The following is a 16,213-nucleotide window of genomic DNA, read 5'->3' on the forward strand; positions in this document are numbered from 1 at the left end:
TTCCTTTTTCAAAAACAGGTCCATTTCACCCAGCCGAGTACCTCTACTTTTTTTTTTTTTTGTAGAATTTCACCCCTAATCAAAACATTTACATTGAATTCGTCGTTTCCTTTAGCTTGTTTTTATATTTCATTCAGAAGTTTTTAACCCCTCTTCTCAAGCTTCACTATCTACATGATAATTTGGTTTAGTTTATTTTTTGTATTCTATCTCAATAAACACATCGTAGTGTTAGAAGCTTAGGAAGAACAAGAGAACTTGCACATGCTACGTATCACGTGCTACTTTAAAAGAAGGAAGAAACAAATCTTCATTGAACTAGATAAGTAAAATAAACAAATCCAATTTTTATGCTCCACAATCTGTTGCTTGTATTAGAGAGCTTTTATGTAACGGAAACGAGAAATTCTTTAAAAGTAACTTGAGAACAGGGAGACGATAAGATGAGAGGGGGGAGGGCGTTCTTTGAAATGATTGGTGCAATTTTCACCGCTAGGGATAGTGAGAGTTCGGTGGCCTTGTGCATGCGTCGATGTGGACCGCCAGTAAAAGTTGTACATCGTAAGTACGAGTGGCTGTACTTGCAAGCTATTACGGCGAGGTTTAGACCGTTTTCAAAAATAGCGACGTCGTTCGTCTGTAAAGTGGTGTATTAAAAAAAGTAATCCTGCTTCTGCATTCCCTTAGAAACGGCCATTTGTTATCCCGTTGGCAGAAAGTGAAAATTTGCAGCTATACGCTTGGTTAGGTCGGGTCTGTGTGACCAAAAAGTTAAGTGGCCCATGATGACCTTGGGGTAGAATAGGTGTCGGTCAGTGGCGTTCCCTGGGATTTTGCTTCTTTTCTCTTTGTAGCGATGCAGAAACTAGCTTGCTATTACTGCATCATAAATATAAGTGACGTATTATATACAGCATTATCAAAGTAAGTATATATGTTTTATCTGTTGGTAATAGTCTTGCGTGGTTATGCAGTATAGACCATGTAGATTTGAATCAGCTGTCTTATTTAATGTAGCTTATCAGTTATAGAGTGCAGAATAGATCCTATAAATCCGATTCAGCTCGTTTATATACACCAAGAGTGTAACTTAAACTTAAAGGCTGCAGTTAGGTCATATAAATCTGGATCAGATGTATTATGTATATAAAGTGTATAGCTTATAGACTGCAGTGTAGGCCAAATACATCTGAATCAGTTGTCTTATATACACCAAAAGTATCTAACCTATAAAAAAAACCACTGTGTGTCACGTCACGTTTGATTTATCGAAATAGGAGGAGTCATAAAAGCCAAAATGCATTTATCCAGATAGAATAATTCGATTACTGTTTGCCCGTTACAGTTTTGGTGACGGGGGAGCCAGGGGGTGTGTGTGTTGTGAAACCTTATAAGTGTAATTAGTGTTGGTATAATAAGCCTAAAGTAAAGACGTAGTGTTGGATCACCTAGCCTAGAGCCAAGTGCATAAAATTTATCACTAAAGTAAAAATATCGATTCAATTTTAAACTTGAACATTTCTGAATTCAGCTAATTTCTGTTATATCCCCAACGTTTTTAATAAAAAACAACCTCTTTAATCAACGGAGACTCTGAATTAAGAAATCAAATATTTTTCTAGTTTTGTTGTCTATACATTTCATTTTATACTTGCAGTACATAGACTAACAACAATATTGGGTTATATTTTTGTTGCTAAGCAACATGACATAAAAGCCATTGTTCGAACTCAGTTTTACCAAAACGCAATGACTTTTCTGTACATTAGAAGTTGTTAATCTAACTGATTTTTACCAATACTTATTCGTTCAATACGCCACGAATTCATTTCATGAATAATCTTAATTTTGATTCGCTCACAAATGGATTTACCAACGTTTGACTGATTCGACTACACTTTTCTGCTTCTTTGTTGGTCAAGTTTGATTACTCAAATTTATTTATTTCAGTTAGCTATGAAATGTGAGGTTGGGGTAGGGATGGGGATGGTAGTACTTGCCCCGTCATTTTTGACGGGCTATAAGCTAGTAATTTCTAGACAGCAGTTTAGCTCATATAAGTCAGATTCAACTTTCTTATATCAACGTAGAGTATAGCTTATAGGCTGCAGTGTAGGTCATATAAGTCAGATTCAACTTTCTTATGTCAACGTAGAGTATAGCTTATAGGCTGCAGTGTAGGTCATATAAGTCAGATTCAACTTTCTTATGTCATCGTAGAGTATAGCTTATAGGCTAAGTTTTTTATTTTAATGGCATTGATTTTAAACATGTAATCTAGGAGGAATATACTATAAGTTGGAAAAATTATTATAGGATACGCCTTTCCTTTTTAATCGATTTTAAATTTGTCTATTATTAAATAATGTTTTTTTTTATATATATTATACCTTGAAACAATGTTCCAGTAATTATATGGTATAGCTATGTCAAGACGTGAAAAAACTTGGCATTTGGTTATACAGTATGATAAATATACTAAAAGTCTTACTTTCTTTTTCTTATTCTCTATTTTATTGGTACGATAATTGTTTGTATGAGACTTTTTTGAACCTTATATATTTTTTTATTTTTAATTTGTTCTCAATTTCGGGCTATCTTCTGTCCTTTTAGCCTTTCTCCCAGACAAACTACAGAAACGAAAAACAAAGACTCACTATCCAAACTCAAACTCTTCGTTTTGATCATAGTTGTCTCCTCATGTGAGCAACCCATATTTCATCGTTTTAACAGAAGTAGTTAACTTAATAGAAAATGATCAGTTAGTTGAGTAGCTCCAGCGTAGATCACCTCGTGAGCACCGCTGTTGGAGAAGTAGGCGTAGAAAATGTTTCGTATATACGTATAGTACGTAACACAAAACGAGGAACGTAAAACTGATTTATTCCCCTCCTCGAGTTTTTTAAGTGACAAAAAAAAAGTAGAAGTGTGAACATATGTATGATTCTCCAAACTCGACAGATTCGTGGGCATTATTACATGAGCTGGACAAGCTAAACACATGTGATTCAACAAAACCGTCTGTCCATGTGAAGCCGTCTGCTAACAGTTTTCCAGCATATATATATATGTCTTACAAATCCGGGATAGAGAGACGGAGATTTATAGTGTTCTCGTTGAGCATGAGTTTTAGATTATTTTTTAAATCAATTTTGCGTATGTGATGACAACACCAAATATATCATTTTAAGTGTCATGGTTTTGATATTTAATATTTTTTTGGGCTTATCAAACATTATTCGTCGAATCTTGTCCGATTGGAGTTATAGAATGTTTGAGATCTTCATTTAAATTTCAGTTTATTTCATTATAGTTTAGTTCATTGGATTATTGTCACGGTTTGTTTCTTCACTCTCTAGTGCGTTCTGTTATTATTATTTTTCTTCCTATGTTGGTGAGTTTGTATCAGTCACTTCACAAACATATTTTACTCCAATATATAATCATCACAACCATTTTGACATTCATACTTCTAGTGATTGGTAATAACGATAGTAAATGTCAGAAGAGGGTTTACTGAAGCTTCCAGTGTTTAGAACTTAGCTGTCCATAGGTGTTACACTGTTCTTGTTGTATCATTAATGCTAGCTGTCTACAGATGTTACACTGTTTTTATTCATGTTCGAACTTAGCCTCGCTCTCGTCTCATTATCGGTATTTAGGTCTTGTAGATCTGGGAGGGTCAGGTTCCATAGGACCTCATCCTTCCCTCTGGTAGACGGTTGCTGTTTCGAGTGAATATAAATTTAAATACTACGAGAGGGTCAGAGTATCCCACACTTACTCTGACCCCTTTCATTAACTCTTTACAGTTATTTGCATATAATACCCTTACAATGCTATCGTGTAAACATAAAACTAATATTGATGTTATCGTCTAGCGTTAGGTAGCCTTATTAAATTCTTATTTCTATTATAAATGTTAAGAAGTGGGAGGAATTTAAGGCTATCTTCATCATGCATGCAGTAGCGATCTAATTCACACAACAGATAATTTTTGTGCACATTTTGCGCTAAATAATTTAGCGAACTTTGTAGGAGTCTATCGGAGTGTTTGTATATTTGTGCAGAAATTTTGATAACGTGGGTCTGAGTATATTGTTTGCTGTAGTTAGTAACGAGTGTTTGTAGTTAAGCACAAAGCTACACAATGGGCTATCTGTGCTCTCCCCACCACGGGTATCGAAACCAGGTTTTTAGCGTTGTAAGTCCGCAGTCATACTGCTGTGCCACTGGGAGGCACGAGTTATGTATATATTTGTGATTTATTTAGGTGTTTTGGTGCTATATTAATCCATGTTCTATTACTGGGTGTATGTATATTTTGTAGATTCTGAAAATGTTCCCAGCTGAAGTTCCGTTGTTTTTGCCCGTTAGATTCCTGACGTGATTCATGCATTGCCAAACTTTTGTTACGATATTATTGATATGTTTTATTCACATTAATTTAGAGTCGTATGTTAATCCGAGGAATTTGGCTGATCTTGTGTTCTCGAGATGTGCTCCATTCATGCATAATTTGGGTGGGTCTTTTTTGTGTTTTGTTAACTTTGCAATTACTACCAGTTGATTTTTGGGGGCATTTATTTTGATACGATATTTTTGGCAGTATTCCACAATGTTGTTTAACCGTGGTTGTATATTTGTTGCTGTTATTGAAGTGTGGGTTCGTTTTTCCAGATTGCAACATCATCTGCAAATTATGAGGAATATCTCTGATTTGGATCTTTGAGGGACATGTTGCTAATATACATGATTAATAGGATAGGGCTAACTACCCCTCTTTGTGGGACCTCTGGAGTAAAAGACTCCGAGAAGGTTCGTCCAACATTTACTTTATCTGTTTTCCAGAAACTTTGATAGCCAACGAATAATACCAGTTTTATTTCTGACATACGGAACCTCAGTTCGTTAATACCATACACTTGTTTTCGGTAGTTTGAAAAGTAGTGGGATTAATTTAAGTCTGGTTCTGATTGAACCTTTTCTTTTTCTTGGTAGGAATCTTGATTTAAAGTTTATCAGCAGAGAAACCGCCAGGAATGTTCAGAAACTTCAGTTTCTCTTCATCCCTCACGCGAGATTTTGTTCTAATTGAGTATGGCTGATTGGTAAAATATTCTGACTATGCTAGTAGCAGGGCGAAAGTTCGCGTTGGGGTGGAGAATGGGCACGGTCTAGCAAAATACTGTGCTTGATATCACGGTGATTTGGCGGAGTCTTATGAACTAATGAAGATTTTGGTAGTGGTCTTATGGATTAAAAGTTTGACTTGAAAGTTAAATGTGTGGCCTCTCTCAGCGTGGCGGGAAACGTGTGATCCGATGCCATAACTTAGATGTGGATTGGAAACCGGAATGCCCAGAGAAAACCGACTTTCACTGCTCGGGCGCCTAATAAAAAGCCTGAACAGTACCTTTACTATTGCAGACAATAAATAACAGAAACATTTTAACCCATTTACGCTGCTAATAATTAAAAGATACTATTCCATAACAGCTAAGAATGCGCTTAAAGCAGTAAATACAAATAAATTATTTAATATCAGTTGTAAATACAGAACCACTTTTTTTTTTAGTTCTGCTGCTTTTGTCTTTATATTCGTTAACAGACGCAATATAGGTAAACAAGTCTTAGCTTTTGTCGTATACACTTACTTAAGATACCTTGTCGTATCTATTTCAGGTTTTACGTGCGCTCTGTAAGTGGAAGTTAGCAAACAGTTTCTGTTTTGGTCGTGTTTCTTATCTTCATTGAATGGGTAACCATAAAAAAAAAGATAGGTAAGCTATAAGAAGTGAAAGATATAATATTCATATTAAGTGGGAGATCATTCTTGTGCGTGAAGTGTACGTTTCAAACGTTATTCGTGTAAATAAAGTGTACGTTTCAAACATTATTCGTGTAAATAAAGTGTATGTTTCAAAATTCATTATTCGTGTAAATCAAGTGTACGTTTCAAACATTACTCGTGTAAATAAAGTGTACGTTTCAAACATTATTCGTGTAAATAAAGTGTATGTTTCAAAAGTCATTATTCGTGTAAATAAAGTGTATGGTTCAAGTAATATTTCTCACTTTGAATTAACTTGGAAATCACTAAATATCTATCTCATGAGTGAAAAGTCTGTTAGTGAGACAATGAGTAAATATAACATTAGTTCTTTGTTAAGGCTTTCACGTTATTCGTTTCATTGTTGTTCAGTTTCACATAATTTTTAAATTTGTACCTGTTTTTCCTCTAAAATATTTGTCTCTGCGGTCAGCTCTGGTTAACCTTGGCATAATCTTGTTTGATTAAGGTACTTTGTGAAACGCCTGGGTGAACCATAGACACACATTCATATACAAACACATTCCAAACTGATTGCAAAGCTTCTCGCCTTGAGACACTAAGTAAATATTATATAATATGTTTGGGTAATGTGGCAGCGGAAGTCTTCTCCGGGAGCATGCCATGAGAACAGCGACCTGTTAAATGTTATCAAGCATGTCATCTCTTGTTTTACTCCGTCGTCCCCTACTGACCTGAAACGGGTTGGTACCTGCGTGTATTTTACAGCTGTATAGAATAAATTACTTTATCTGTGCGCCAGCGTGTTTGTTATACAGGCAGTTTGTTTTGTCAGCCCTTATGATCTAGGAGGGGCAGTGGAAGCATAGGTAAAGTTCAGTTAATTTCTATTTACCTACAACGAAGTAAACACTTGTTTCAGATTTGAAGACTCACAATAAAACTTAGTTCTTGTAATAATTTTACAAAAATCTGGACCAGTTCTCTATTAACTTCAGCACACAATCCTATAGAAGGGTGGGGAGAGATTCTCTCTAAAAACTGGTTCGTATATACCTGTTTATTATGTGCAACTTTTAATGTAACTGTATCATTCAGAACCCTTAATTCATAACTTGTTGAGATTAAGTATATTGTGACAGAGAGTTTATGTAAAGTTGATCTGAAATGAATTTCAGGCATATTACCTGTAATAACATTATCAGCTACTTGTAAGAACGAAGGTGACATTTCCGGAAAAGATTACACAATTGCCGACTTCAAATTTGTCAAGTTATATTTGTTTTCATATTACTGTTAATGAACTGTATGTTGTGCATTGATATTGAGCAAAGTTACAATTGTACTTATGAAAACACATGTAAAGTGAGTGAGAATTCACTAATTTTTACAAGTGATAGGTACGTTATCACTGAAGGTTTGCAAGTCCGTATACTCTATATGTAGGGATGGACAAGGTACTAAATAGGCATAATACAAATATGCATGCTAGAAATCAACAGTAACAGAGAGTTTTACTTTAAAAGATGATTGCCATTCACTTTCATTTTTTTCTCTACCCAACAGGCCCAAAAACAAGGCAAGAAACCATCAGTAAGATACTAAACCAGACAGTGACCAACCCACCAAATTGTTAATCTTTCTTCTTCTTGTTTCAGTCGAGATAACTCTGCAACTACTTTATTACTAACATCAGTTTTAACCTGAACCCACTCTATGTGTTTCTGGACAGTGCACGATATCATCTCTTAGTCGTAATAACTAGTAGTAATTAGAAAAAAAATTAAATGTAAAATGATGTAGGGACGATACAGCTATACTTAGATCATCCCTACATGATTTTCAATATTAAAATTTTATATTACGCTGTAAAATGCATACTTGACTTTAATATTACTGCAGTTAGAAGTTGTATATTCCTGACTGTTGGTATGCAATTTGTTTATCACAATATCGTGCTTATCTCAGGGTAGACATCAATGTAGTGTAACTAAGAGCCTAGGACTTGCGTACAAAGAAAACCAAGTTGAGTCAAAACGTCTTGATTATTAGATACTATTACAGACTCTCGCTACGTGTTCGGTCGAATTTACCGACGTTGTAACCATTTTGTACTTGTGCATTTTACAGTGCAACATTGAATTTTAATATTGAAAGTAATGTAGGGATGATTTATGTACAGCTGTATCATCACTATATTCTTGTTTGCATTCTTTTTAGCACTGCCATCCCTACATCATTTTACATTTACAAAATGTTTTTTTTATTACTTTTATATTAATTATACGTATATTCAGTGTATTGGTCAACATCACATAAATTAAGTTTAACTATTGAAACCTGGTCTTTGACTTGGTTCATTGTTTTCCAAAAGTTTGCATTTATAAATAGCTAATTCTGTTATTTGGTCCTTACTTTCGCACGCACACGGACATAATGAATAATAATAATGTATAAGATCTAATTAATTAGTTATGCAGTGTAATAGATAGTAACGGGGTTAGTGAATGGAATTCGTTCATTTACTGTTTTAGTTAGTTTGCATTTGTGACATCTGTCGTGAATCTATTTTCAAAAGGCAGATGAAAATACGAATTATAATCAGACAATACTCGTCCCACTACATTTCTCTGCTTTTTCTCCCGATTGTCTGCTTTCTTTATCCGATGGATATCGCCCACATCATTATTCATTGGGCGTTAATTTTTAATTTTTTTTCTCATGAACAACATGTGGACTCAAGACCGACGCCACGTGACGTGTCGAAATCCATCTATGGCAAAGATGTGGGTGGGGATATGTTTCTGCTAGTATGTTCTTTCTTTAGTTATTACCCATACCCTGTTTGTGTTGCATACATGTAGCTGGTGTTGTGGTCAGTTGTCATGGTGAGTTCACATAATTATGTACCAAACAGTTGTCATGGTGAATTCGTATAATCATGTACTAAACAGTTGTTATGGATAGTCCATATTTCTCCGTCTGTGTTTTATAAAAATTGCGTGTTGGATGTTCAGCTAAAATTGATTTATATATACGAGGTAAAACAGCAGCAAATAGAACAAATCATACCGAAACAAAAATTAATTGCAATTGTTCATACATTTGTTTGTTTCATTTCAGAATTATCTCGTCCAGTTAGCTGGAAGAATGTTAACTGAGATACGTTTCCGATATATTAGCCTACGATAAGTGTTATTGAAAAATGGCTTGTTATGTAATTATAAATATAACATACAAATTTACCTAAGACATTTGAAATTCTTATAACGGAGAGGGCCCCATGAACGCTGTTTCTACACACCTTATTCTTCACTACTTTCTCCGGATGTACGTTCTCATTTATTCAACCAGTTTAAAAGGCACGCTATCTTGCAACATTATGAGTAGTTATTAACATTACATAAGCTGTTCCCTTCATCGTGCAGGGAAGACATTGGGAAGGGGTCAGTTTAGAACGTCGATTTTCCTGTGTCACTCTCCAAGGAACTCTTAAGAGTCTAGTGGAAAATATTTGGTGTAAATCGGTCCAGCAGTTCTCCAGTTATAATCGGACACCGTACTGGGAAGACATAGAGGATTAGATCCGAACGGCGGCCCTTAATGTCATTCCACAAGGGACCCTAAGGGTACATGCCAGGTTTAGTTGCAATGAGTTCAGCGATCTATCAATTTTAAGAGGGGATACAAATATACACAAACTTGTATATTTTTTCAAATAATAGACTGGATGATGAAAGGGATATACCTGATGAGCTATATATTCTTATAATCGTTCAGGCTATGTTAGGAGTGGTGTATGTATCGATGAGATATATTTCATGTAATTATTAGAATGGTGTTAGAACAAATACCAGTTCGTTATGCTATAGAACTATTTTGTGGAATCTAGTGATATTTGTATAGAACATTAGAGATTTACAATCGCTTATGAATCATAGCCCATTCAATGTCATGTCGTGTACATGTATTTCGTACTTTATCTTTTTTTTTTCTTTTAAGAATTACTGTCGTGTACTCTTCTGTTCGAAAGGGTATATTTATGCCCTCTTAAGTTGAAAGCGCATATTACGCTTTTTTATATCTCGGTTATTTCCTTTTGGAGGATGACAGTTTGCGCTGTAGAAGGTTATTTTTCCTTTGAAAATGATTGTGATATTTGACGCTATAGCTGGTTGTTTCTTCTTGAAAGTGTTTTTGATACTTAGTACTATAGCTGGTTGTTTCTTGAAAGTGTTTTTGATACTTAGCGCTATAGCTGGTCGTTTCTTGAAAGTGTTTTGGATACTTAGCGCTATAGCTGGTCTTTTCTTGAAAATGTTTGTAATACTTTGCGCTCTATCCGGTTATTTTTTCTGGAAAGTGTTTTTGATATTTGGCGATATAGCTGGTTATTTCGTCTTGTGGGTGTTTTACGTTAATATGCTTGTGAAAATATATAGAACGCTTTAAGTTAGTTATTTTCCTTTCAAAAGTATATTCAATATGAATTATAGATGGTTATTTTCTTGAATTACCGTTTACTTGCGTAATCTTTCTTCTTTTGACATCACTCGCTTCCTTTTGAAAGTACCTTTTTGTATCTGCAAGACGTTTCTCACGAGAACCTTTTATAATGATTTTTGTGTGAATCAAGATATTTTAGTGATAACCTTTTGTGCCTTACTTATACACAAATACCTACATATGCAAAAGTAATAAAAATGCTACATATATTTTCAAGTAAGACCCATTATTTATTTGATTTCGCTTAATATTTATGATTGATTTTATTTTTATTCCTTTTCATGAACTGGTAGTCAGCTGTTATAGCACCATGTCTACGCTATTGTGATCAGAAGTGGAACGGTTCGCCTTTCTGTTTTCTACATGTGGTTATACAGTTGAGTGAAATCGACAGGGCTTATCAGAAGTTCGGAGATCTTTCCTTCTATCTTTGCTGCGGGAAAACGTGCGAGATAGTTGCAGAACGTGAAATTTCCCTCGAACTTTCCTGCATGTGTAAGGTTGATACAAGTACTAAAACGTTAATAACGAGTGATCAATGACATATAATTTTATAAGCTCTTTACAATGGACTGGTTACCTGATATTGCTGGAACAACGACTCCGGCGATTGGCGTACTTTCGAGTTCTGAATCAGATGAACATCTACCCATCCTTCTGCAGCACCTCCTGGTGGCCATCGAGAGAGGCATAGAACGAATTGAATGGGAGGGTGTCCGGAAACTCAAGATTTGTAATCATGTATGTTCAGGTTCATCACTCCATTTACCTAGCAACCATTCAGTGGACACTAAGGACATTTCGGTCCAGACTAGTCTCTTGAACCTCACGTCACAAAACTCAAATAGTGATGATAAAACTAGAATGAAGGGTGATAAAACTGAAACCGAGTTTCAATCCACTTTAACATCAGATATTATAGAAAACCACTGCAATAATTATCAGGATTTCGACTGTAGGGGAAATTGTGCAAAATCTTCTCAAACTGTTCAAAGTAATCAATGTTGCTTAGATATTATCAGTAGCGAAGACAACATGCTACCTTCAACCTGTACTTCCAAAAGTGATGAGTATGAAAGACAATGTCTAAATATTTGCCAAAAAGAAGAAAATCAGAAATTTTCTTCTGATCCTTCTCAAACTGTGGAAAACCAAGAATATTGTTCAAACCTTTCCCAAAATGTTGATAATAATACTGGAGAAGAACAAAATGACTCAAATATTCTTGTGCTAAATAACTCGGAGACTGATTCTTTGGTAGTTAAACCAACTTCAGTTGCAGGTAAGAGTAGTATTATTGACATTTTTCAGAGAGGGCATACTATACATTAATATCTTATATTTTCATCTAAGCCTGCTTAGAAAGCTTGGCTATTTGAAAATTGTTATTTTCACGTATGTTCATGCTCTAATCTCTTTTATTATTACATTATATTTAGGCTAATGGTTTACCTACATATTGGTCTAAGTCCTAATATATTTTTCATGGTTGACAAAAAAAAAAGAGGTTTTAATGCTTTTTTTCGATAACTGAGAACAACAAAGAGTAGAAAAATAAGTAACTGTTCTAGTGATGCAGCTGTTTATCTTTTAAAACGGTTTTAATTACTCTAGAGAACTTGAAACTTGATATTTTAAAGTTGGAAAATACAACATGCTCACAGTTTCAACTCTTTTTTTTTTTGTAACCTGATATCGATGTAAATAAAAGTGTTTGATGTCAACTTACCTTAAGCCTAATTCGAAAATTAGTAAATTGCATATGTGAAATTATTGAGGTTTTGAGTGAAAGATAATATTTTTTACTTTACAATGTGTAAATAAAATGGTACCATATTTAATTGTGTAGTTTGACCAAATCGCAGATTTCACTCAATTGTCCCTAGTAAAGCTCAATTGCTTAGAAGTTTGGCTTAGTTCTCGAGAAGTAGTATAACGGCAAAGAAGAATTTTATTTGGGTGTTTTGTTAATGCTGAGTTTAAACGCTACCAACGATAAATATCTCAGACGTGGTTTTACTTGTACTTTCTACTAAGTATAAGATACTAGAGAAGATTGTAGTCTGTCTTGAGCAGCACATCTATGCGATTCAGTCTATTTTAGGTGGCAGGATACTATAAGTTACTGATCGTTACGTATTTTAGGTGGCAGGATACTTTAAGTTACTGATCGTTACGTATTTTAGGTGGCAGGATACTGTAAGTTACTGATCGTTACGTATTTTTACGTAACGATCAGTAACTTACAGTATCCTGCCACCTTTTAAGGTGGCAGGATACTGTAAGTTACTGATTTACGTATTTAAGGTGGCTTCAAAATGGATCATGAATTGTTATTGTGTGACTCGACTCTAGCTAATTATGGTAAATATGATAATTTCTAAACTTGTGTAATTATAACGTATTTGCGAATAAGTTTTTTTATCATAAAACCAGCAACCCTTAAGATTCAATGTGTTGTGTGTTCTCGTCGTCGTTTTCATGTTAAAAGTTACTTTAGCAGACCCTTTTTTTTTCTTTTATCTCAACGGTTGAAAACAGTTACTCATAATGAAACTAGTTTTTTTCTAATAACCCACTATCTATCTGCTGGTTTCTTATGTTTGATTAAGACCGCTTGAGTTTAATACTTGAGTTTACCAAATGGAAACGTGACATAATCAGAGCATAAAGGTCCTTCTTTTACGCAATGGACAATTAACTTTGAGACTTGTTCTGTTACTTGGCTTAATTACTGACATTTAAGTTAAAATTTATGCAAGTAATCAAGTTTTTATGTTGACTACTACATAAAGATTCTTAAGGTGAAATGTGAAATAAGAACGATCCTAGGTGTACAAATGAAATACGAATGATTCTAGCAATAAGTGAAACAGGAATTGTTTTAACAATAAGGGAAATAACATTTCTGACAAGAGAAATAGGAATCGTTATAACAAATCAACTGGAAATTATTATAACAACAAGAGTTGTCCTAACAGCAAGTGAATTAGAATTGTGCTTGCAATAAATTAATTAGACTTGTGCTTACAATAAATGAATTAGAATTGTGCTTACAATAAATGAATTAGAACTGTGCTTACAATAAATGAATTAGAATTGTGCTTACAACAAGTGAACTGGAATTGTGCTTACAAGAGGTGAATGAGAACTGTGCTTACAACAAATGAATTAGAATTGTGCTTACAACAAATGAATTAGAATTGTACTTACAGCAAATGAAATAAGAAATTACCCAGGCAACATATACAGAAGTGTTTCTGGCAACATGTCAGGATGTTAAGACATAGTTAAAGGACCGTTTTCCATATGACGATCAAGCAATTCGTGTTTCTTTATATTACAGTTAAGGAAAAAAGTACAAACAAGAATCTGTTATGTTGTAAATAGAAGCTTAAGCCAGAGTGCACGCTACGTCTATGTAACAATGGCCTCTTGTGATCTTCTGTATGAGGCAACTTGAACATCACAATACAGCTTTGGTGCCCGTTACAAAATAAAAAATGTTCAGCAAAACGTGAAGATGCTTAAAGAAATGAATTAAAGCATTGTTTGTATGATTATATGTTATGAAACAGTAGTAAATAGTAAATGGACCTGACTTGTAGAAGGAATGAAGGGAAATGTCTCAGACCGAAAATAAGCATGGTTTTGTTTATAATGTATATTCATATATATATATATATATATATTCCAGACGTAAAAAATAAATATTTTAAGCTAACGAGAAACTTTATAGCTAATTGACCATTTGTTGTTTTTAACAAAAATCTGAGTATCAGCCTACAATTGACATTTGTTTCATTAGATTTAGGTATGTTGGTTCAACCGGGTGCTATCTATATAGTTTTAAATCAGATAAGTCGTTCTTTTTATCCATTCCTATCCTCTTACTACCAAATAATTTCACTAGCTCTTGTGGGTCAGTGGTAAGGCTGAGGCCTTAAAACCCTAAAAATTGGGTTTCGGTTATGGCGGTGGGGACAGCAGATAGCTTATTGTGTTGTTTGGCGCTTAACATCAAATAAACAAAAACATTTTTCTGTTCTTTATCTTATTCTGACGTAATGAAATTTTGTGTACAGAATTCAATCTTCTTTCTAGAATAGGGTTGGACATGGTGAAAGTGCCCAGATTATTAATCCGCACTTTGGGCCATGGGTGCGCTGAAAGAGTGGTAGTCACTATTCAATCAGACAATAGTTGGGGGCAGGGGGTGAGTGTTGTTGACTAGTTCAATATTCTCTGTAGTCTATAGATTCGAAATTAGAGGCATTTATAAACAGATTTTTGAAGTTTCTCGCGTAAGATTTTGGAACAAATCTAAACATAAGATGTTTTATTTCCCCGAAAGGGGACCGAAGACCGTCTAGAAGGGTCACCTGTTTTAACCACTCGCGCCGCTATAAAGTAGTGTGTTGTTTGTCATTCAGTCAGTAGACACTACAGTGACGTCACTTCAGGGACGCTTAACGTTACAATTTGTACAGTCGTGACGTCAGTAAACCGTGCACTTGTCATGAATCACGAGAAAAATTATGCACTCCGTAGGCTACAACACAACATGACATATGAACTTCAAAAGCAAGAAATATAAATATTTGTTACTCTTAATTTTGGTTTTAATTACTCTTGAAACAGAACATTTTATGGGACCCTGCGCAAGTACATCTAGTGTGTGTGTATGAATATATATATATATATATTTAAGATAGTTCGGGATCCTTTTAAAAGTTTTCCCTTGTTTCTAGTTGCTAATTGAGTTTGCCGTTTCTTTTTGTTGTTTTTTAAGTAATTGGATAATTTCGACTGCCTTCATAATTATTAACCAATAATATTACAAAATAAAATTCAAAAAGTTTGTACGTTGTAATTATGATAAAGTACTTCAAGACGCAAGTTAGACAATGTACCAGTTTCATCATCGTCACATTTTTAGTTCTAAAATTTAAAGAAATCGTTTGACGTCAGTTTCTTTCTTGGTATGGCAGCGCAGTAGCTCACTTTCGTCGCCATGATAGTTATCACTGAAATGCCATTCCGATGCTCTCTGTCCTATGGATTGAGCAGCGGAGACCACGAGGTAAATCATTCTACAGGTTATTACAGGTGAATAAAATCCGTGGTCGAAAACCTTGTCATGATGACTCATGTACTAGGAATTGATGGGGAGGGGGGGGGGGGCATAATATGTCTTTGTTGCTTCTGGGGAGGCTTTTCACGGCCGAAGGATTGTGTTACTGGCAGAGCTTCAGTATAAGATTTTAAACAGGCGAATTTCAAGATTATCTATCATAGCTAAACGTAATTCCTTGTAAGGATATTTAAAAAAAAAGCGATGACAAATAGATTTATACCGTGTAGATGGAGTGGTTTGAACGTCTTGTCACGTGATTTTCATACAGTGCAACTTTCGGGATCACTTCTTTTGTGTGGTAAGGTGTCACAGTCTTAATTCTTCAGAAGTAGATAAGAACAAATTGAGGATAATAACAAATGAAATTCACTCACATTATTCTATCCTTTCAAAAAGGTTCTAGTAAAGGAAAATTTAAAAACATATTTTAAACAAAATGAGCAGCTGAAAATTTTCTTTGCTGATAAAATGTTTCGTTGATTTTATAAAAAAAAAATATTTGCTGATAAAATGTTTCGTTGATTTTTTATATTTTCTTTGCTGATAAAATGTTTCGTTGATTTTTTTGTATTTTTTTTGCTGATAAAATGTTTCGTTGATTTTTTTGATTTTCTTTGCTGATAAAATGTTTCGTTGATTTTTTTGAATTTTCTTTGCTGATAAAACGTTTCGTTGATTTTTTTTATTGTCTTTGCTGATAAAATGTTTCGTTGATTTTTTTAAATTTTCTTTGCTGATAAAACGTTTCGTTGATTTTTTTTATTGTCTTTGCTGAT

At 34.3% G+C, this 16,213-nt stretch overlaps 1 protein-coding gene across 6 annotated transcripts in view; it reads left to right on the top strand.

The window, feature by feature from the left end:
- LOC106463042 overlaps positions 1-16,213 on the top strand; it is a 231,148-nt gene that overhangs the window by 118,485 nt on the left and 96,450 nt on the right. For 4 of the 6 annotated variants that reach the window (XM_022390767.1, XM_022390758.1, XM_022390776.1 and 1 more), the window contains exon 2: positions 10,594-11,582. In XM_022390767.1, the coding sequence (XP_022246475.1) occupies positions 10,868-11,582 (715 nt within the window). In that variant the 5' untranslated portion in view covers positions 10,594-10,867. Of the gene's footprint in view, positions 1-557; positions 925-10,593; positions 11,583-16,213 lie in introns of those variants that run through there. The other 2 variants (XM_022390746.1, XM_022390783.1) reach the window with 1 other exon arrangement.

Source organism: Limulus polyphemus, unplaced genomic scaffold (genome assembly GCF_000517525.1).
Source record: "Limulus polyphemus unplaced genomic scaffold, Limulus_polyphemus-2.1.2 Scaffold50, whole genome shotgun sequence".
Lineage (NCBI taxonomy): Eukaryota > Metazoa > Arthropoda > Merostomata > Xiphosura > Limulidae > Limulus > Limulus polyphemus.